This window comes from Brachypodium distachyon, chromosome 1 (assembly GCF_000005505.3).
Source record: "Brachypodium distachyon strain Bd21 chromosome 1, Brachypodium_distachyon_v3.0, whole genome shotgun sequence".
NCBI classification, from domain to species: Eukaryota; Viridiplantae; Streptophyta; class Magnoliopsida; order Poales; family Poaceae; genus Brachypodium; species Brachypodium distachyon.
This window is the reverse complement of record NC_016131.3, coordinates 61,563,711-61,586,438: the sequence shown is the minus strand read 5'-3', so window position 1 is coordinate 61,586,438 and position 22,728 is coordinate 61,563,711. Positions and strand designations below refer to the sequence as shown.

At 42.4% G+C, this 22,728-nt stretch overlaps 2 protein-coding genes and 1 long non-coding RNA gene across 9 annotated transcripts; all 3 read left to right on the top strand.

The window, feature by feature from the left end:
• Positions 1–4,452: 4,452 nt before the first annotated feature.
• On the top strand, positions 4,453–9,010 carry LOC112271955. 4 transcript variants are annotated; one of them, XR_002965527.1, is made up of 3 exons: positions 4,453–4,656; positions 4,731–4,971; positions 5,177–9,010. It is a non-coding gene; the product is annotated as an uncharacterized LOC112271955 (long non-coding RNA). The 4 variants fall into 4 exon arrangements; XR_002965526.1 differs by having other exon boundaries at positions 4,731–5,419; positions 5,514–9,010; XR_002965531.1 differs by having other exon boundaries at positions 4,731–5,661; positions 5,913–9,010.
• Positions 9,011–11,075: 2,065 nt separating this feature from the next.
• Positions 11,076–16,224, top strand: LOC100823539 (phosphatidylinositol 4-phosphate 5-kinase 6). 2 transcript variants are annotated; one of them, XR_002961137.1, is made up of 9 exons: positions 11,076–12,472; positions 13,286–13,450; positions 13,551–13,716; positions 13,811–13,927; positions 14,113–14,306; positions 14,419–14,498; positions 14,581–14,665; positions 14,778–14,858; positions 15,368–15,504. XR_002961137.1 is itself a non-coding variant. In XM_010230307.3 (8 exons), exons 1-8 carry the CDS (start codon positions 11,325–11,327, stop codon positions 15,657–15,659), a joined length of 2,247 nt encoding a protein of 748 aa, XP_010228609.1. In that variant the 5' UTR covers positions 11,081–11,324; the 3' UTR covers positions 15,660–16,224. The 2 variants fall into 2 exon arrangements, 1 of the variants encoding a protein (XP_010228609.1); XM_010230307.3 differs by lacking the exon at positions 14,778–14,858 and having other exon boundaries at positions 11,081–12,472; positions 15,368–16,224.
• Positions 16,225–17,253: 1,029 nt separating this feature from the next.
• LOC100823229 (sulfate transporter 1.2) lies at positions 17,254–22,301 on the top strand. Of its 3 annotated transcripts, none has more exons than XM_024455957.1 (14): positions 17,254–17,570; positions 17,835–18,138; positions 18,224–18,272; positions 18,402–18,609; positions 19,560–19,734; positions 19,828–19,893; positions 19,991–20,104; positions 20,206–20,322; positions 20,395–20,521; positions 20,615–20,901; positions 21,027–21,217; positions 21,363–21,448; positions 21,548–21,624; positions 21,716–22,301. In XM_024455957.1, exons 2-14 carry the CDS (start codon positions 17,857–17,859, stop codon positions 21,857–21,859), a joined length of 1,923 nt encoding a protein of 640 aa, XP_024311725.1. In that variant the 5' UTR covers positions 17,254–17,570; positions 17,835–17,856; the 3' UTR covers positions 21,860–22,301. The 3 variants fall into 3 exon arrangements, with proteins under 3 accessions (XP_024311725.1, XP_024311723.1, XP_014752774.2); XM_024455955.1 differs by having other exon boundaries at positions 17,831–18,138; XM_014897288.2 differs by having other exon boundaries at positions 17,819–18,138.
• Positions 22,302–22,728: the final 427 nt, after the last annotated feature.

The window sequence follows — 22,728 nt, the reverse complement described above, 5'->3', positions numbered from 1 at the left end:
ATGCCAGCGTTGTGGTGGTTTCTCTCACCCTACCAAAAAGTGCAGAACCCCAAAGCACTTGGTGGACCTGTACCCGCAATCAATTGGCAAAGGGAAGAAGATCCAGGGAAACCAATATGAAGCTCACTTCACTGGACATCAAGATATTTCCCCAATGGTTGAAGCATATCAGAACATGGATGAATCAGACCAAGCTCAGCCGAAGGATGATCAACCTGTTTTCACTAATGAAGAATTATTGGCAGATTTTCCTCCCATTGATCACAATATGTTAGTGGAGTTCACTTCCATTGACATCTACGGGGATCAGGTCTAGTCTTAACATTGACATGTCATGATGAAAACCATACAACTACAATAGTATATTGCCATAAAGTATTGTAATTATATCCTTAGAATATAATATGTGTTGTAAAATAATTAATGTCCTCAGACATACAGTATTGTAATATTTATGTCATCAGACATAGTGTTTGTAATATGTCCTCAGATAGTGCTTCTACTAATACAATATTACGGGAGATTAAATATTTCCAAACTCTAAAAAAGAGCAAAGCAAGTGTAATGACAATTGCTAGTCGTGACACATTAATTGTTGGTTCTGGTTAGGCCACAATTACTCTTCCTATGGGTACAAAACTTGTGATCCAGGATGCATTATTATTCCCGAACCCTACTCGTACCCTATTAAGTTTTAAAGATATCCGTAAGAACGGATTTCATGTTGAGACTCAAGAACAAAATTAGGTCGAGAGCCTCCTTATAACTCAACAAAAAGGATGTGAAAAACAAATCCTTGGGAAACTACCTTCTCTATCATCTGGATTGTATTATACATACATAAAACCAGAGCCACATATGGCATTTAAAATAATTTTTCAAAATCTTGACAAATTCAAGGTATGGCATGAACGCCTTGGTCATCCAGGAATTGGAATGATGAGAAAAATTATTGATGGATCCGTCAGACACAATTTATCACTTAGAAAATTTCCGAAATCCTCAGATTTTGTATGCACGGCTTGTGCTACTGGAAAATTAATCACATGGCCTTCTTACCTAAAGATAAAGAACGAGCCACTTAATTTTCTTGAACGCATTCAAGGAGATATATGTGGACCTATACAACCATTATCTGGACCGTTCAGATATTTCATGGTACTTATTGATGCGTCTACAAGATGGTCAAATGTGTGTCTCATATCTACACGGAATCATGCCTTCACTAAACTTATTGCTCAAATAATCAAATGAAAAGCAAATTATCCTGAGCATAAGATAAAGTCCATAAGAATGGATAATGCCGCTGAATTTAGTTCACGAGCATTCGATGATTACTGTCTATCTTTGGGCATAACTGTGGAGCACTCTGTACCTTATGTACATACTCAAAATGGTCTTGCAGAATCTCTTATAGAAAGAATTAAATTGATAGCAAGACCACTTCTACAAAATTGTAATCTTCCAACATCTTGTTGGAGACATGCGGTTTTACATGCCGCGGAATTAATACAAATTCGTCCAACTGCATACCATACGGCCTCCCCGTTGCAGTTAGTATGTGGAAACCAACCAAATATTTCCCATCTGCGACAATTCGGTTGCGCTGTATACGTACCGATATCACCACCGCAACGTACATCAATGGGCCCCATAGAAAACTGGGGATATATGTAGAGTACAATTCACCGTCAATTATAAAGTACCTAGAGTCTCTAACAAGAGACTTATTCACGACCCGATACGCTGATAGTTTTTGTCGAGGGCAATTTTCCAGCATTAGGGGGAGATAAGAACCACAATGAATGCCGGGAAATAGATTGGAATGTCAAAGGTATTTAGTCCCTTGATCCACGTACAAATGAATCTGAATCTGAAGTTCAAAGAATTATCAATTTGCAGCTTATTGCAAATAATCTGCCTGATGCATTTACTGACCATAAAGGTGTCACTAAATCATATGTTCCCGCGATGAATGTGCCGAAAAGAGTGGAGATAATTAATAAAACCACTCAACCACCCAAGAGGGGTAGGACTCTGGACACAAAAGACAAAACTTCACAGAAGCGTCCGCGGAAAACAAGGAATTCTCCAATAGTAAATGCAATTCAACCACGAGTTGATGCTCATCCTACTGTTGAGAGACACCAAATGGATGTTCAACATTCAAAGCCCAGCACATATGTGCACGGAAAAATAAACGCTGGGACACCAGAACACATTGACTCAATTAGTATGGGAAATCATAATGAGTCAGAAGATGTTAATGAAATTTCCACGAATTATATTGATTCAGGAGAATCATACAATAGAAAGACTACAGTTGTCGACATTTATTTTTCATCCAAAGTTGCGAAAAGCCTTGAATTGGATCCAGAACCTAAGTCCATGGCAGAGTGCCTTAAGCGCTCCGACTGGTCCAAATGGAAGGCTGCAATTGATGATGAATTGCGCTCGCTCACAAAAAGAGGTGTATTTACTTCAGTAATACCTACTCCTAAAAATGTTTTCCCAGTGGGATCAAAATGGGTTTTTGTTCGTAAAAGAAATGAAAACAATGAGGTGGTGAGATACAAAGCGAGGCTTCTAGCACAAGGTTTTACGCAGAGACCTGCCATTGATTATGATGAAACCTACTCTCCGGTTATGAGTGGAATTACGTTCCGATATTTAATATCATTGACAGTAAATATGAATTTGTTTATCCAATTAATGGATGTAGTGACTGCATACTTATATGGGTCACTCGAGTCGGATATCTACATGAAAGTCCCGGAAGGACTAAATGTTCCAAATCCGAAAGCAAATCGCAACATGTATTTCGTGAAGCTTCAAAAGTCTCTTTATGGCTTAAAACAGTCGGGAAGAATGTGGTATAACCGACTAAGTGAGTTCCTTCTTCTAAAGGGTTACTCTAATAATGATGATTGTTCATGTGTATTTATAAAGAAATCATCAAATGGTTTTTGTATCATTTCTGTGTATGTAGATGATCTCAATATCATTGGAACGACAGAAGACATACATGAGGCAAGTACTCATCTTAAGACGGAATTTGAAATGAAAGATTTTTGGGCAAGACCAAATTTTGCTTAGGTTTGCAACTTGAGCATATTCCCTCTGGGATACTAGTACACCAGTCATCTTATATCCAAAAGTTACTTGAAAAATTCAATATGTATAAATCATATCCTTCAAAAACACCTATGGTTGTTCGATCTCTTGATAGAGAAAAAGACTCATTTAGACCTAAAGGCGATGATGAAGAGATATTGGGACCTGAATTTCCATATCTCAGCGCTATTGGTGCACTCATGTACTTAGGAAATTGCACTAGACCCGATATATCATTTGCGGTCAATCTACTAGCTAGACATAGTGCATCGCCAACTAAAAGACATTGGGTTGGTGTCAGAAATGTTCTTAGATATCTCCAAGGCACTAGAGATCTTGGTTTATTCTATCAGAAAAATCAAGATAAGACCATGATTGGATATTGTGATGCTAGATACCTCTCGGATCCCCATAATGCTAGGTCACAAACTGGTTTTGTTTTCCTGTATGGAGGAACGGCTTTTTCCTGGAAGTCAACGAAACAAACTTTAGTGGCTACATCCACTAATCATTCTGAAATTATTACTTTGTATGAGGCCTCACGAGAATGTGTATGCCTACGCAGAATGATGAACTTTATTCAAAGTTCAAGTGGTATTGGTTCATTGGAATCACCCACGATTATTTATGAAGATAATGCCGCTTGTATTATGCAAATGCAAACAGGTTATATTAAGAGCAATATAACGAAGCACATTGCTCCTAAATTATTTTATCCCCATGAATTACAAAAGGATGGAGAGATAAATATTTTGCAAACGAAGTCATGTGATAATCTAGCAGATTTATCTACGAAGTCTTTACCAAATTCTTTATTTCAGAAGTATGTAAATGGAATTGGTATGAGACTGACTTCGAGATTTATAAGATTCGGGGGGAGTAAACTCCTGATAATATATATAATCTGATTATGATCATTAGATCCTTTACATTGTACTCTTTTCCCGTATGAGTTTTTCCATATATGGTTTCTCATAGAAGGTTTTTAATGAGACAATGCTAATACAAGAATTTTTCTGCTCTTTTTCCCGATGGGTTTTAAAGGAGTTTTTCACGGCATATTACATAACACAATTTTATTCAGATTTTTCCCACAGGGTTTTTCTGAAGAAACTTTTTCAAAGATGATGAACAACTCACAAGGACAAGACAAGACATGATTAGGGAGAGTGTTAAGAAATTAATTAGTTTAATCATTATCTTGTAATTAGCACCAAACGGTTGCCTGCGTGCAAACAGCCGGGCGTCCTCGTGCACAATTCTCCCGAACAGACGCGGCCGTTGCTCGCGTCTGCCCAGGAAGAGACACCTCTTGTACCCTTTATATAGAGCTGTCAATCATTGAATAGATCATCCCTTGATATAATCTCGTTCCATTCTAACAAATACCATCCACTGTGCTGCCATTGCTGAAGAAGAAACGGCTCCATTTAACTCAGCCTCCTCCACCTTGGTGTTCAAAAATCTGCCTACACGCCCATCAAGTTCAACCACATGATGGTCTGCTCGCGTCTTCCTTTTCAGCACCTGCATCCTCAGAAGGTAGCCCGATTCTCCTGATTTTCAGACTCCTCTGATTCTTCATACCCTCAAGCTTTTGATTTTTAATTTGTTAGATTGCTCTCCAGCGTGTGGAAGGTGTTCGACGTATTGTTTGCAAGGGCTGCTGCTGCAATTTTTGGTTCTCCATTGCTTCACAAGTCTTCTGGCATAGCTAGACAACTCCTCAATCCGACTACCTGGGATGAACTGCGTGCTCTCGAGTCCTCCGACGCCCTCATTCCACCTCCCCCATGCCAGGTTCTCCCTGCCATCCATCACACATACGCCATCAGCTTCTGCTCTTAATTTTCAAAGGTGAAGCCCCTATTCTTCCTAGAATGTGATTTCCGCAGGATGAATTTGTCGCCCCCGTGCTGTCTTTAGGTCCATGCCACTTTCCTTTTCTGACCTTAATCTCAAGATAAGGATGCCCCATTTATTCAATCTTATAATTCGTGCATCTGGAGTAGTTAAGATTTAATTGCATGTTAGATACTTGATGTAATTCCTATGTGAATAGACGTGTCGTGCAAGGTACAACTTTGGGGAAGATCCTTGCTGGCTCCAGTTCTGTTGCACAATCTAAAACATTAAAGCGGAGCTACCTGGGAGACCAACGGGAGTGGACACGTCGCCCCGATTGTTTCTCCTGCCATCAGCTCCAGACTGCATGCTCACCGTGAAAACAATACAAATTACTCCAATATTTCCATCTTATTGCACTTGCACACCCTGATAAGTATCTCAGTTCACACTCAAATATGTAATTGTCCTCTCCCTGCTTTCTTTTCATATATGATTTCTTCATCTTATTGCATATTCTGCTGAGTATCTCAGTTGGTACTTCTGAATACCAGGAGTTTCACATACATGGTCTTTACATGGTGGTGAGTTGTGAGGATTCCCTTCATGTTTGTGTTCACAATTACAAACTGGGATGCTGTTTTTATCTGATGAAAATCATAGCTGAAACCAAAAGCCTCCCCGTCTCTTCAATACTCATAGGTATGTCTGTTCTATGACTACACAGTTGGAAGAACACCTTATTAGCATTCCCTTGCAAAATTGTTAGGTGAAATTCTAGGTACATATCATTGGATTGACTGCATCAAATTTGTTATTGTTCTACAGACATGCTGTTTCATAAATATGAAATGTCTGCTCCAACAGATCCCAATTTTACATTGTACAATGTTTTTTTCTCTTCCTATAAAAGTTTAACTATAATTAATTTCAGTAGTTGCTTTGCAAGACAGGCCATGCTCGCAGATATCTGAAGTGGATTGAACATCATACGCACCATTGTTATGTTGATATTTTGAACAGTCTTCCTTCCATGTCAGGTCATTCTTGGGTAAAAAGTGCAGTTATTCCATATACAGTTTCATTTTCTCTCTTGGAAACAACCAAATTTTCAGGTAAGACTAAATGTAGGTGATGCCAATGCAACCCAATTAATTTGAAGGCTTCACCTAACTTAGATTTGGCCATGTATTTTACAACTAATTGCCGTACGTATCATATGTGAATACTAAATGCAATTTAGTACATGTCAACATACCCTTAGTACAGAAAATTTCAATTTTTTTGTTGGCTAAATATTCCTGCAACAACGTGCGGGATGTCATCTAATTACATGATGTAATCATTCCCTGGAACAAATTACACAAGTTTGATCCCTAACTGCTACTAAAACAAAGCGTAGATGGTTTCTGATGATAATCACACACGCGCCTAAAGAACATGATTTTTTTTAGCCAGATAGCTTTGAAAAATCAGAAATGATCAGAGATATGATTCGGAAACCCTCCACGATTTTGTCTCTTGGACTACAACACCCTATTTTTTATATTCTGTAATGGTAACATATAATTTAACGGGAAACAATGAAACATGTTCTAGGACGCGATGGCAAAACTAAAATATAAAATGGGAATTCAAGGCATTGTCAGGGAAAAAAACGTCTCCTGAAGACTTGACTCAGACCGGACCTCACCGATTAGCAAAAACTGAAATGACCATTACAGTTTGATTGATGGTATTTAAGCAAGAAAAGTTAGCTGTCATGCTTGGCTGGTCTATTAAGGGCCTCTTTAATTCAGAGAAATTTTATAGGAATTTTGAAGGATTCTACAACTCGTTTGATTTACAGGATCTGAAACGGTACGAATTTTTTCCCGCAAAAAAAAAGAAACGGTATGATTTTTTTCGATGGATTACTTCGCATGGAATTCCGAAAAAAAAAGATGTGGTCCAACCTCATCCAAAATATTCTTTGTTTCCTCAAAGAACTATAGCAAGTATAACTAATCCTTCAAACAAGTTCATGTATTTTCCCTCTGGTACAATCAAACAGTTTATGTTACACATTTATATGTTTTGAAGTTCGGTGGGATTCAACATATCATGACATTCAATTTCGATGGTTTCTTATTTCTAGTTTTTGAAATGCTGCGGATCAAAAGGACCGTAAGGGTTGTCAAATTTCTTTTTCGAAAAGGGGAAACGATCCCCGGCCTCTGCATCAATTGATGCACATAGCAGCCATTTTTATTGCAAAGTGATCAAAAGTCACACATTTTACTGATCAACGATAGTCGATACAAAAATAAGTCAACGGAATAGCTCAAACAAGACGAAATTATGCATTTAGGCATCCAGTACACCGACAGCCAGCCCGGTTGAAGATATCCCGAACGACCATATCCAGCCGGTTGCATCCGGTAGCCAAAGGCACCAAAATAGACCCTACATTTGCAGAGATCTTGCCACACTTTCTGAATCACGTTATCGCCATGAACCAAACAGGTGACTAATACAATGTCAAGCCCGGTACACTTTATATCCTGACGTGACAACTTTACTGTACCGATCAAAGTTCGCGGATAACCACTTTAGGCAGAGAATTGGAGCAAACCCTTAACGCATCCATATACAAAGACCACTAGCGTCCTCCAGTACGTCATTAACATCAGGTTGAAACTTCAAAGATGGAAAACTTCCATAACCCATTGTTTGTCAGAACATCAATCGATGCCCATGTCTCGGTCTTCTGAAGCCTTGCCGTGGGGTGCTTCAGAGGTCAACAACCAACTTGCCAAAACAAGCACGGGTCGACACTTCGAAATAGCCTAGGCGCCTAGCAATGTGCTGCTAGTCCAACTATACGAATTAAAAAACCATGTAGATAGATTATGTTTTCTCAACACAGAAGATAATGTAACCAATATTAGGGAGCTGCTAATTGGGGGAAGTCCGCCCAATTTCAACCTGGCGGACGAATTCGGACATTTTTTGTCATTTTTGGCAACTTTTTATTTATTTTTCTCACTGGCTTTTAGTTTCTTCAACTTTTTATTTTTATTTTTGAGCTTTTACTTTTAATTTGAAGGTTTTAAGGTTTTAATTTTGAGCTTAGAGACATGTTTCGTCCGCCCATCCCAACTCGGCAGATGAGTGTGAAAGAGAGTTTGCGCTATTATTATTGCCAACATGAACTCACGCACATTGTTTATTTTTTTTTCTTCAGCTCCTCCATTGCTCCAGAATTTATCATTTATTGGCCATGCACCTCATTTTATTCCTTTATCTCTATTAATTAATCTGAAATTCTTGTACTCATTGCATGTGAATCATTCACAGATAATTACTTCCTCTGATAATTTGAACTAAAACGACGACGAGAATTTAGGATCGGAGAGAGTACATTCTACCTGCGAGAAAATTATTACATTCCTGTTTTCCAAATCTTCATCTTTGTTTTCAGATCTTAGTAGAACGGTTGACACAGAGAAGGCGAGAGGCTAGGCTAAATAGATTTCGGAGCGGAGAAGGAAGATGGTAAGCAGTGACGGACGAGACGAACAGCGGGGCGGCATGCAGTCAGGCATGGAGCTGAGGTTAGGTCCAGGAATCAAGGAGAAGAGCTGAATGAAATACTGAGAGAAGCTAAGTGTTGCAAGTAACAGGGTGTTGTTTTGAAATTGACTTTGAAAACAAAGTTAATTGGGAATTCTTATTCCACTGTGCTCAGATGAAAGGATTCAATGACAGGTGGATTGTATGGATAAGATCTATTGTGACTGAGGGGACTTTGAGTGTGAAAGTCAATGACACTCTGGGGCCATACTTCGGAGTCATAAAGGGGTTAGACAGGAGGACCCACTGTCACCTTTCCTGTTTAACCTAGCTGTTGAGTGTCTTGCAAAAATGATACATAAAGCACAACAGTCAGGGAGTGTGACGGGCCTGGTGCCACACCTGGTAGACAAAGGGGTAGCAATACTGTAATATGCTGATGACACCATACTGTTTGTCAGAGATAATCTTGAAGATGACAGAAACCTCAAACTCATTCTATACTTATTTGAGCTCATGTCTAGTCTAAAGATAAATTTCCTAAAGAGTTAAGTGATGATGATTATACCTGATGCTGCTAAAAGTCAATGTTATAATGACATGTTTAATTGCCAAGAGGGGAGATGGCCCATTAAATATCTGGGGATGCCTGTCAACACCGATAAGATTACAGTTGCAGATTGGGCTCTGCTAGAAGATAAGATGGAAAAAAGCTGGCAGGTTGGAAGGGGGGGGGGCATTATCCATTGGGGCAGGTTTACACTGCTAAATGCATGCTTAACTGCTTCCCCCATATATCACATGTCTATGAATCTTTTACCCAAAACTACTATACTCAAACTTGATAAGATCATGAGGAGATTCCTGTGGCAAGGGGGACAAAAAAAGAGGAAGTACCACTTGGTTAAATGGGGGCTCATCTGTAGACCAAAAATAAAAGGAGGCTGGGGTGAAAAATCTGGCACTATTTAACATTAGTCTCATGTGCAAATGGTGGTGGAAGCTTGAGGTTGAGTCAGGAATGTGGCAGGATCTTGTGCAGCAAAAATATTTACATGGAAAGGGGATATACAATATACACAGTAAACCCCATGATTCCTTCTATTGAAAAGATCTTCTAAAAGTTAAAGAGTTATACTTGAAGGAGAGAAGCATAATAATTGGAGATGAAAAGCTCACTGACTTTTGGGGGGATGCATGGTGTGGCCAGATATCCTTTGCTTTGCAATTTCCCAGGTTATATGACATATCTAATGAGATTGGACTGACTGTTCATGAGATAGCTGAGAGGGGTTGGAGATTGACATTTAGAAGATGGTTACACGAACAACTCCAAGATGATTACAGGAAATTGAGGGATAAGTTGATGGGGGTGGCATTAACTAATCAAAGAGATACTCCTGTCTGGAACTGGTCCAAAAACAAGAAATTTTCAGTCAAATCAATGTATGACATGCTAACTTGTGAAGGTCCTAAACGATCCTTTAAGCATCTATGGAAAGCTAAGATACCATTTAAAATTAAAATTTGGCTGTGGCTCATTTGGTACAATGCCATCGCCACCAAAGATAATATGAAAAAACGAAACTGGGAAGGAGACACCACCCGTTGTTTTTGTGCTGAGGAAGAATCGATTCACCATCTTTTTTTTCCACTGTGCTGCTGCTAAATATACTTGGAGTGTTGTAGGATTGACGTTAGGCTTAAATAACCGACCTACTTCTTTTTCACACTATTTCTGGTGGCCGGCAACATATACAAACATCGGGCGAAATGCTCAAGTGGTTGGATTAGCAGCCATATGCTGGGCAATCTGGAAATTACGAAATAAGGCTTGTTTTGATAAGAAATTGATTAGATCCCCAGCTGAAATAATCTGCTATGCTTGTGCTTTCATGAAATACTGGGCAGGGCTGCAATCTGCAAATGAGGGCGATCAGACTCGAGCTGGCGCTGCGACTCTCCAACAAGAAGCTCTGCGCCACCACCCACGACAAGCTGATGTCGATATTCCCAGAATTCAAGAAGAAGCTGATGCTGCGACTGGTGATGTTTGCTCGCATGAGCTCTGAAGCTGGACGAGGAGCGCTACAGGTTCCAGGCAGTCAGACAAGAAGGCTGGAAAAAACATGACACCGATGAAGGAACTTGATGTTGGCAAGATTTTGGTTATTACGGGCGACGGCGATCCTTTGTATCGTCAGTTCTAAACAATTTACTTCCTATTATTTTGTTTCCGTTTGAACCTTGGTGTGCGTTCCAGTATGTTTACAGCCGGGGACTAACTGTTAAAGCGGCGTTAAAAATCTTGTTCCGTTATGTTTTATAATGGAACCCGAAGCAGCGTTAAAAACCTTGCTCCGTTATGTTTTATAATGGAACCCGATCGAAAGATCGTAGGGAAAAAAGAAGAAGAGCTGAAATCACACGGAAAAAGAGCATCCTGACGGTAAACCCAGTTGACTTCCAGCTCGACAGTCCCTAAAAATATTTTCCCCAGATAAAAAACAGTGTAAACAGGGAATACGCACACCTCTTTGCACGTCCCACCCTCCAGGCCTCCTCCACTCCCTCTCACGACAGACAGACACCTTGGCTTTGGCCTGCCTTGGACGGACGGTCTAAAAATTTCCCTCTCGCTCCACATCTTCTCTCTCCTCCCACCGACTCCTCGGACGACGATGCCATTGCCGCCGCAGCGCGCGCGGGCCGCGCGCGGCGGCCGGCGCTGCTAGATCCCATCATCACACCCCGCGCGGCCGAGGGAGTGCCCCGTACGTGGACCTTCTTCGTCTCGATCGAGACGACCAATGCACGTGCGCGCCCGGCCAGGGCGCGGGAGCGGGAGACGGCCGTGCGCGAGCAGCCGCGTGTCACCGATGCCGCACCCCGGCGGCGAGGACCCCGACGCGGCGCCCTCCTGCAGCGGCTCCGACAACAGCGAGCCGCAGGACCAGCAGCGCGCGGAGCGGGCGCTCTCCAACGGAGATCTCTACCTGGGCCAGTGGCGGGCCGGCGTGCCCCACGGCGACGGCAAGTACCTGTGGGCCGACGGATGCATGTACGAGGGCGAGTGGCGCCGGGGCAAGGCCACGGGCCGCGGGCGCTTCTCCTGGCCCTCGGGCGCCACCTACGAGGGCGAGTTCCTCGACGGCTTCATGCACGGCGCGGGGACCTACGTGGGCGCCGCGGGGGACACCTACCGCGGCGCCTGGGCCAAGAACCTCGAGCACGGCGCCGGCGAGAAGCGCTACGCCAACGGCGACTGCTACGACGGCGAGTGGCGCGCCGGGCTCGCGGACGGCTGCGGCCGCTACACGTGGCGCGACGGCACCGAGTACGCCGGCGGCTGGCGCGCGGGGCTCATCCACGGCCGCGGCGCCCTCGTCTGGGCCAACGGCAACCGCTACGACGGCGGGTGGGAGGGCGGACGCCCGCGCGGACAGGGCACCTTCCGCTGGGCGGACGGCAGCCTCTACGTGGGGTTCTGGGGCCGCGAGGCGCCCGGCGGTGCCCTCCACCAGAAGGGCGTCTACTACCCGACCCCAGGGGCGGCCGCGGGCGACGCCAGGACGCGCGACCCGAGGGAGGTTTTCGCGAGGGACCTTCCGGAGTGCGTGCGCTCCAGCACGGAGAGCCAGTCGGCGCTGCCGTCGCTGAGGTCGCTCAAATGGCTGGCGCGGTCCGTCAGTGGGCGCGGGAGCTCATCGTCCGGCCGCAGCAATGTCTCCGGTGGGAGCAATTGGGGCTCGGACGGAGAGGTCAAGTGCGAAATCCCCGACGACTGGAGGCGCCGAAACAGCACGAGGGAAGGGAGAGGGTTGCCGCCCCCTTCGCCAGCGCCGCACGTAGCCGCCAAGGGTCCGCCGGCCCTGAGGGTGTCCAAACGGCAAGGGGAGACCATTGCCAAGGGCCACAAGAACTACGAGCTCATGCTCAACCTGCAACTCGGCATCAGGTGCATTTATTTCCCGCGATTAGTATGAGTATCACAAATTAGATCTTCGTATGAGTATCACAAATTGTCGTTGGCATTTAAAATATCAATCTGAGATCTCACATTCTTCCCAAAGGAACGATATGATACTGCATTGAGGTTTGGTGTTTACCAATTTATTATAGGGCGGTCATCTCGTTGGTAAACATGGACACTCAAATTGTTTCAGTTTTTTTGGATAACATTAAGCACCTGCATTATAATAAAAATTAGGCAATAATTTATATCCTTAAAATTTCTTGTCATGTATTGGGAGCATGAAACATCGGACCAATATCTAAGGTATTGTATTGTAGAGCATTGGCTTGAAACTGGAAGGAAGGTGTATATTCTGGATTTTGATGACCTGGACTCTTACAAATTTTTTTGTCAGTATAAAATTGCCTCGGCAGTTCTCACCACTGATTGACATTTTGAAACAATTATATGTTTGGTAAATCTAGTACTGGGAGTGGGTGTACTTTAGGAATATATAAAAGTGAATTTTCATAGTTCTTTGAAAATGACGATGCTTGTCAGGATTATCAATGAAAACCTTGGTGTCTGCAAGTAAGAGGGGCGCTGAACTGTTTTCCTGCATTACGGAATTTACTTTAGAAAGCATAATTTATTCTTCATTTTTCAGTCTTTTTTATGTGGTTTTCGCAGTACAAGCTACATATATCTGCAGTTCCTTTTAAGGAGAGAGGAATCGCTCTCATAAGGTTGCTGCATTTCTTTCTACAATCACAAGCTAAACTTTCTTGTTCCCTGAATATGCTATCTTGGAGATAGGCATGCAGTAGGAAGGCAAGGTCAGGTTATTTTAGATCTCAAATCATCGGCATTTGATGCAAAGGAAAAAGTATGGACAAAATTCCCCCCAGAAGGCTCGAAATACACCCCTCCACACAATTCTAGTGATTTCAGATGGAAGGATTACTGCCCAAAGGTGTTCCGGTTGGTCATCACTCCCATGATAAAGATTCTCCTATCAGTTTATAACCATCTTATGTATCATTCTCATAGACACACACATTTCTTCTGAACAAAATCATAGGACACTGCGCAAGCTGTTCAAGGTTGATCCAGCGGACTATATGCTATCCCTCTGTGGAGATGACGCTCTACGTGAGCTCTCATCCCCTGGTAAGAGTGGAAGCTTCTTTTACTTGACAAACGATGATCGATACATGATAAAGACAATGAAGAAGTCTGAAGTAAAGGTTTGTCTCCTTTCCTATTTATGTCTAAATTCTTCAAGCTTCATAAATGGACATAAATTTTTTCTGAATATACAGATTACTTGTTACCACACAGATACTTCTGAAGATGCTTCACGCTTACTACAATCATGTCCGTGCATTTGAGAATACACTAGTGGCTAAGTTTTTTGGTCTACACTGTGTAAAATTGGCTGGAGCAAACCAAAAGAAGGTTAGAAAGTATATACTGGTTTATTCTTCTCAAACATGCATCAAATGCATGTCGTTTGTATTAGAATAAAAGGACCAAGATGGCACATATATAATGGTTTTCCCGTCACCCCTGTTTTGAATCTGTTATTTTCAAGCATAATATCTATGCATGCCTGATTGTGCTTGCTGCTGTACTCTACCCAGGTTCGTTTTGTCATAATGGGGAACCTGTTCTGCTCAGATCACACTATTCATAGGCGATTTGATCTGAAAGGATCGTCTCTTGGCCGAACAACTGACAAGCCACAGGCAGAGATTGATGAGTATACAACTCTGAAAGACCTTGATCTTAACTTCATCTTTCGGTTGCAAAAACAATGGTTCGAAGAGTTCAGAAGGTGTGAACAACTTATGCCTAATTTTGTATGTTTTTTGTTAGTGTCCTAAAACCAGTAGATAACAATGACATCTCAAGCCCTTGTGCTAATATAGTTCCTAAATACTTTGCAGGCAAGTGGACAAGGACTGTGAGTTTCTGGAGCAGGAGAAGATAATGGATTACAGTCTTTTGGTGGGCGTACATTTTAGAGGTAGAGAGAAAAGCCTGCTTCTGACTTTAGGTACTCGGTAACTAGAGAATATTCTGGCTTGATTTTTTTTAATTGGTTAAAGGTGCCATTGACATTGATGGCGACAAACCTGCAACACCCCGCCTTTCAAGATGGGATAGGAATCACTTTCTTTCTGATCCAAACAGGTAATGAAGATACTAAATTGTAGTTCTCTTAACTAATAGTACAATCCTAGTTGTAGTTACTTTTGCTCTTTCTAAATCATTTGGCCAATAAGTACGTGGTTCCTCAACCCAGCTCAGCATTGACATGATTCATGCTTCACCTTCCTAAAGTTGTAATCTCTATGCTTGGTGGCAGTAATTTTGACATGGAAAGGTATTGACTTTCTGTTGTCAGGATGTTCATTCTTCTGATTAGAAAGCATTTAGATCCATCAAGTAATATTTTCCACTGTGTAATTTCTTGGTACATGGTATTTCTAAGTATAAGGCATATATGATCTATACAAATTCTGGAATGTGACAATTAATTTCCTTGTCACAACTCACAACTCACAACAATACATTTTAGAGGTAGAGAGAAAATTCTGGAATGTGACCATCTATCCCATTGAACAAAAAAGCTTATGTTAGAACCTTACCGTCTTATGCATTCTTTTCATTTTCACCGGTTTTACTGTGCATTAACATGCTTAACACATGCTCTTAAAGTGCGGTGGGTACTAAACAATTTATCAACTCCAATGAAAGATCAGGTTAGGTATTACCAAATGTTTAGGATTCTCCTAATGTTGCTTTCCCTTGAATATGCACCTGCTAAAGGTATTTTAATTGTGCCCAAGCCTTGTAACAAAAAACATAATTGATATTATTTTCGCTTGGCAGGTGGTCTAAGATTAAGCTTGGGGCAAACATGCTGTCGAGAGCTGAAGTGACAGTCCGCAAGAACGAGAATGACGTTATTGGAGAGCCAACCGGGGAGTACTGCGATGTTATATTGTATTTTGGGATAATAGACATACTTCAAGACTATGATATTGGCAAAAAGATTGAGCATGCATACAAATCTTTCCAATATGACTCAACATCCATTTCAGCAGTAGATCCAAGACAATATTCCAGGCGCTTTAAAGATTTCATATACAAAGCATTCCAAGAAGACAGAGTAGACAGCTGAAAGCATATCGAGACTTTTCAGCAGCTGATGTAGTTTTGAAAGCGAAGGCGAACCTTTCTAGGCCAAAGATCAAGCTAAGCACACTGCAGCGTGGCATTTCATGTACAAACTTGTACGTTGTCAATAGTCTGCACCAGATTGGATTGATTTCAGCAGCTTCTGCAAAAGGCATCATGATGATCGAGTTGCTGGAGAACCTGTTGATCCCTTGCCTTCCAGGAATCGGATTGTCTTTCATGTAAATATGAGCAGCTGCGTACATAACCACGGAATTCACTCACATACAAAGCGTAGATGTAACTTAAAGATTCAAATCACACATACAAACATGTAACCAAAAGTGCAGAGGCCAGTCAGGGGTTGTAAATGCTCTTTAGCCTGAGAGATACCATCGGCACCATTCTTTCCTAACTGTCTTGAAACCCTCTGATACACCAAGAGAAAATTCATCCATTCTTGATTTTGTGCTATGCTTCCAGCCAAATATGGGTTCAAAATCCCTAGGATTAATCAAGTAATTTTTGTTATTCCCTTGTCTGAAATAAAATGCATGTGTCCCTCTGAATATTTTCTTAACCATACCTGGGATTCTTTGGAAAGCCAGATATGTTCATGATGATGGTGTTTCTGAATGTGAGGTGCAAAGGAATTAATATGAATTTCCAGTGGAATGTAGTCTAATAATCTGGTGATGATGCCTTGAGAATGACCATGTCTCTGCTACTTGCTAAATCTCAACTGATGCAGTGGATAGATGGTCCCACTCAGTGGCAGCTGAGGCATCAGCATTTGGATGCTTTCAGGTCAGCTCGTGATGATGGCAATCTGCTAGCTTGATGGCCATGTGAAGGATTGATCTGGCAGTCAATGTTCAAGGCTTCAGGCTGCAGCTTATGTCATGCAACCTCATCAAGTGTAAAGTTAACGAAAAGGATATGCAGAAGAAGGTACAGAGGTTTGATTCAATAAATTTACACAGAAATTCAGTGGATCAACTCGATTTCTTTTTATGACTAGGGTGCCCGGTTTGACAATTTGAAAGCTGAAACACTCCAGGATCAACTTTGAGCTGTGTGCTTACCAAACTGCAATTGGACTGCATCAATCAATTCTCTGTATATATGGTCATAACATTGTTACCCGACGAAAAGGCTACAGAGAACCCACTAAAATTTTAAAGATAGGAGTACTTCATACACAATTACATGCATAGTAGATTTTTTTTCCACGTCAAGAATATCAAAGGCAAGAAAACATGCTCAAATTGTGAAATCGTCTTGTAAATCAAGATACAATTTTTTTTTCATGTACTCCTATATGTTACTACTTACTAGTACCTCCGATCCATAAGTAGTGAAATTGGTTTGCACATGCGTGTTTAATTACGAGCTAGTCTATACAACGTACGGGTCGTCTGAAAATAAAGTATATACAATTGGTTGTACTCAGATTCAGATTGCTATAATTAAGGAGATATGGTAATGACAACACGATACTAGTTCTATAATTAAGGAGATATGATTCGGTTTATTACCATATATACAAGAGATCCTATACGATATGCTACAAGATATACTATCTTAAACATCCGCATTCTTTCAACTACAGTTGTGTGTGCGTGGAGATCAAATGATTTACAAGCTGAGCAAGTGATGGTGAGCTGTGTGGTGTGTTGAATCAGCTGGTGCAATTTTTTATGCAAGATCATAGTACTTCGTAATTTGCAGCTCAGCTTAATTACATATCTCGCCTGGTCGATTGGAGGTTTGACCTTCATCTATCGTAGATGGAGCTCTCCTGAATCTGGAGTATATATAATCGACATTTGCCAGCTTAATCCTAACAATGCAACAAGGCAGACAGGCGTTTGTCATTGTGGGCTAAGTTCTCGTCTGATAGCCGGATCGCTGGGTAGGTTTTCTTTGCTTAACTTCTTCAGTCTTGATGCCATGATTTACTCCAATCGTGTTAGAAGGCACCACTGAGCAGTGACCGATGGATCAAGCCAATGGTTCTTCCATGTTTGTTGTATGTTTTGCATATTATAAGTTTCTAATTCCTTAATTTTGTTGAAGGAAAAACATTAATTCCAAAGTATGTGTTTCCTTAGTGTAAAGTAGCATTACATTCAGTTCGGAGCTCAGACTTAATTAATTTAGCAATGCAATTAGCAAGAGCTAGGATCGGGCGGCGAACAATGGGTGCCGAGGGAGACGAAGAGTACTCGTGCAGCCATGGCTACAAGGTCGGGTTCCCGCCGGAGAAGGGCCTCCTGGCGGAGATTTCCGACGGGGTGAAGGAGACCTTCTTCGCTGACGAGCCGCTGCGGGAGTACAAGGGCCAGCCCAGGTCCAAGAAGCTGTGGCTGGGCCTGCAGCACGTGTTCCCGGTGCTTGACTGGGGCAGGCACTACACCTTGGGCAAGCTCAAGGGCGACCTCGTCGCCGGGATCACCATAGCCAGCCTCTGCATTCCCCAGGTATACTACTATACAGTACTACTCCATCTCGATCTCGACCCAATTCCATTCGCCTTATATATTCACGATTAATTATATGCACCAGGACATTGCTTATGCCAAGATGGCTCATCTGCCACCACATATCGGATTGTGTAAGCAGCCAATATATATATATTTTCCAGCGCCTTTTCATCCTTGTTTGAGTTAATTTTGACATCACTGCACTGCACTGATGACAAGTTTTTGCTGTTGTTATATATGTATGTACACCGTACCTGCAGACAGTAGCTTCGTCCCGCCTTTGATATACGCCCTGATGGGCACTTCCAGGGATCTAGCTGTGGGTCCAGCGGCCGTCGTGTCGCTGTTGATCGGCACCCTCCTCCAGAGTGAGATCGATCCGGTCAAGAATCCGCTCGAGTACAGCCGCCTGGCCTTCACCGCCACATTCTTTGCCGGGATCACTCAGGCACTTCTCGGATTCTTCAGGTCACGACTGTCACTTGTCATCAACGTTTAATATAACCGGCCTGTTAAAATTAGAGAAAAGTGCTTTTCATCCGTTAGCTTGTCGCACAATTTGCATTTGGTCCTTTAAGAAAATTTTGTACTATCTCCGTAATTCTTGTCGAAATATTACATGTTTCTGACGATTTTTAGGAATAGACAGATCCATTTCTAAACAAATTTGAAACATAATGGAGGGAGTACTACTGTACTCCTTTTTTCGTCCTTCGATTCGAGACCTCAACCACAACTCACTAAAATCTCAGTCTCTCAGACCCGACCCAAAGCAAGTGGGAGTCCAAATTTGCTTGCATCCACCTCACCTTCGTCTTCCCTCTCGTCCTAGCTAGCATTTCGACGAGCACATGGTGGGCTACCATTCAGGGCTCGAGGCAAGTGCGGTAGACAATAACCAGGAGTTACCACTGGCGACGGTGAACACGATTCTTGTCCGTGTTCAGCGTTGGACCCAGCCAGGTTGGCGGTGGTGCATCAGCACCGAGGTGCCATAAACTAGAGCAAGGAGGTGGTAGCAATGTTCTTTGATGGACATGTCGAGCGAGAAGGTGGCCAGCAGACGAGCTGTCTCAACTGCCCACCATATGCTCGATGAAATGCCAATACAAGGACGAAGAAGAAGATCGGGTGTACTTCAAAACAAAAAAAAAGAAGATCGGGTGGATGCCAACTTGGACTACCAAGTGAACATCTTTGCGCAGCAAAAACCACACGACTTCAACCCAAAACAGCTTTGGGTTGGGTCTGGAATCTGTTCGGTTTGGCAAGTTGAGGGGTGAAAAGTACGAATTTTTTCTGAGGGAACCAAAAACGAACTCTACGGCAAATTAATTGGGGGGCGGAAAAAGTACTTCTTTAAAATTAAGCAGTAGTCTGATTACTATGATCTGACCAAAGACTCTGCTTGGCTGCAGGCTTGGGTTTATTGTAGAGTTCATATCTCATGCTGCCCTAGTTGGATTCATGTCGGGTGCCGCCATCACCATTGCTCTCCAGCAGCTCAAGGGCTTCCTTGGCATCGTGCACTTCACCAGCAGCTCCGATATCATATCGGTCATGAAATCAATCTGGGAAAATGTTCATCATGGGGTAATTAAGAACATCCTACCTTCCTTTTCTTTTTTTACTTTTGATTTGATGGAAGGCAATATATCAGAGAACTTGCTTGCTTTGTTAATTCAGTGGAACTGGCAGACGATACTGATCGGAGCATCCTTCTTGGCATTCCTTCTCGCTACCAAGTACATTGTAAGATAGTACTAAAATAATACAATTAGTATTACAGAATTTCATCTTGGTTTGTCCTTGACTTATTTGTGATCGATGCCACGCCGTTTCCACTCAGGCCAAGAAGAATAAAAAGCTCTTCTGGGTTTCTTCGATCGCGCCGCTCATTTCGGTTATTGTATCCACCTTCTTTGTGTATATCACTCGTGCAGACAAGCACGGCGTCGTGATCGTAAGTCATACTTGACTACTTGCAACTTTCACCATCGATCAGGTCGAGAGCCTGTGGTTGTCTGAAGATAACAGCGTGGATTAATCACTGGCTAATTGCAGATCAAGGACATAAAGCAAGGCATCAATCCACCTTCATTTCATCTCATATATTTCTCTGGCCCATACTTGATGAAAGGATTCCGAATTGGGGTAATAACTGGAATGGTCGCCCTAACGGTAATAAGAATTAACTTCATTACCTTTCCAGTTTCAGATTTGTAGCATGGAGAATGATGCAAACCTTTTCAGGATGCAATTGCATTTGGAAGAGTATTTGCTAGCATGAAGGACTACCAAATAGATGGGAACAAAGAAATGGTGGCTCTAGGAACCATGAACATTGTAGGTTCGATGACTTCGTGCTATGTAGCCACAGGTATGCAATTCACTTGACAAATTAAACGTACATAGCCCACATACATACAAGTATTACCATCATATATGTTGACAAAATGTGTTTTACGTACAGGTTCTCTATCGCGATCAGCAGTCAACTACATGGCTGGCTGCAAAACAACAGTATCCAATGTTGTTATGGCACTTGTAGTAGTGCTCACGCTGGTGTTGATCACCCCATTGTTCAAGTACACCCCAATTGCCATCCTATCTTCCATCATCATAAGTGTAGTGGTTAGCCTAATTGACTATGAGTCGGTCCAGCTCATCTGGAAGGTTGACAAAATGGACTTCGTGGCATGTCTAGGAGCATTCTTGGGGGTCATATTTGCATCAGTGGAGTATGGCTTGCTCGCTGCGGTGCGGATCGCTACAATATCGTCTTCATGTTAAAATTACAATTGAATTCATCCTACTGACATGGCTTTTACAATTGAATTCGTCCTATTGACATGGATTTATTGTTAACATGTGTGGAATAATAGGTTGCGATATCTTTTGCCAAAATTCTTCTCCACGTAACACGGCCGAGAACAGCTTTACTTGGTAACCTTCCAAGAACATTTATCTATATGAATGCCGAACAATACCCGGAGGCTATCAAGGTGCCTGGGGTCCTGATTGTAAGAGTGGACTCAGCCATCTACTTCACGAACTCCAATTATGTTAAAGAGAGGTTAATTCCTTATATTCAAGATATGACTATTTATTTCATTCACTGCTGGCTAATATAGGAACTAGAATAAAACAATGCTGTACATACTATCATAGTAATCAGAAAAGATGCTTCACTTACAAGTTTACTCTACTACTACTTTCAGAATCCTGAGATGGCTGAGGGACGAGGATGAACAGCAGAAGGAACAGGGGTTGCCCGAAACAGAGCTTCTGATTGTTGAGCTATCTGGTAATAACACAATAGATTTCCTACATTTTCAGAATACATCAGTTATCAGTTAATTAATTTATTGCTGGTGATTCAAAACACTAACCTAACTCTCAACAGCGGTAACTGACATCGATACAAGCGGAATCCATGCCTTGGAGGAGTTGTTAAAAGCACTTGAAAAGCGCCAAATTCAGGTAAAGTGCCAAAATTAGCTAGTTGCTACGGCAAGAATGTTCGTGGAAGAAACACTTAGCAAGAACAAAATCCATGTGTGGCCTGTTACAGCTGATCCTCGCCAATCCCGGGCCAACAGTGATCCGGAAGCTGCGGTCAGCGAAATTCATGGAGCTCATCGGCGACGACAAGATAGTCATGTCCGCTGGCGACGCGGTGAAGAAATTTGCTTTGAAGCCGGCTGAGAACGTCTGAAGAGAGAAGATGGTCACTGTATTATCTGTCGTGTGGTGTTATTTGGTTGTAGGAAAAGAAACCACAGGGCGCACAAAACTTTAGGGAGGATTTTCAAGAGGACATTAGATTGTCTCCCACCACGGGGGCATCTCTCCACCCAAGAGATTATGGCGTGGCGGGTGATCTTCAACGGCAATAGCAACACGAAGGCATTACAGAGTATGTAAGTATGTTGCTGCACTGGTGGAGATTGCTGCAGATTGGGGATCTTGAACGACTGCGGTGGCGTGAGAGAGTTTGTTTGCGAGATAGAAATGACGTGAGATGGTGAGAGAGTACATGAAAGTGATGTTGTTAGGATTACAGTGAAACTACCTAAAGTCTATGGTGATGGTGTATTTTTTTTCATCTCATATACTTAAGTGTTTCCGGACAAAACAAATGCGTCACTTAAAACAAATACGGATCAACAAACTTCATGTCCGCATGGCAACACTCCACCCGAAATTTCTAAGCCAGCTTAAAGAAAATAAACTTCAACTTCATGGAGCTGACTAGGGAGCGGCGTTCCCCACGAACGCTTAACGTACGGCGGCTGTCCTGCGCTGCCGCTGGCTTCCCTACGTCCGCCCGATCGCACGAGCCCGTTTCCGCGCACGCCCATACAGCACCAACACGGCAGCCTGGCCCCAGTAGCATGACGTTGGAGTTTTCACACACGGGTGGCTGTGCCTCCGGTCACCTCGTTTTAATCCTTTTCTAGATATTTTTACAGCAAAAATTTTGGATAAAATTTTGATCGATCTACAACGTGAAAATTCCGAAAATTCATTAACGCACGACAGTGTTCCTATAAAGCAGTCTCACTTTCACATATATCAACTTTG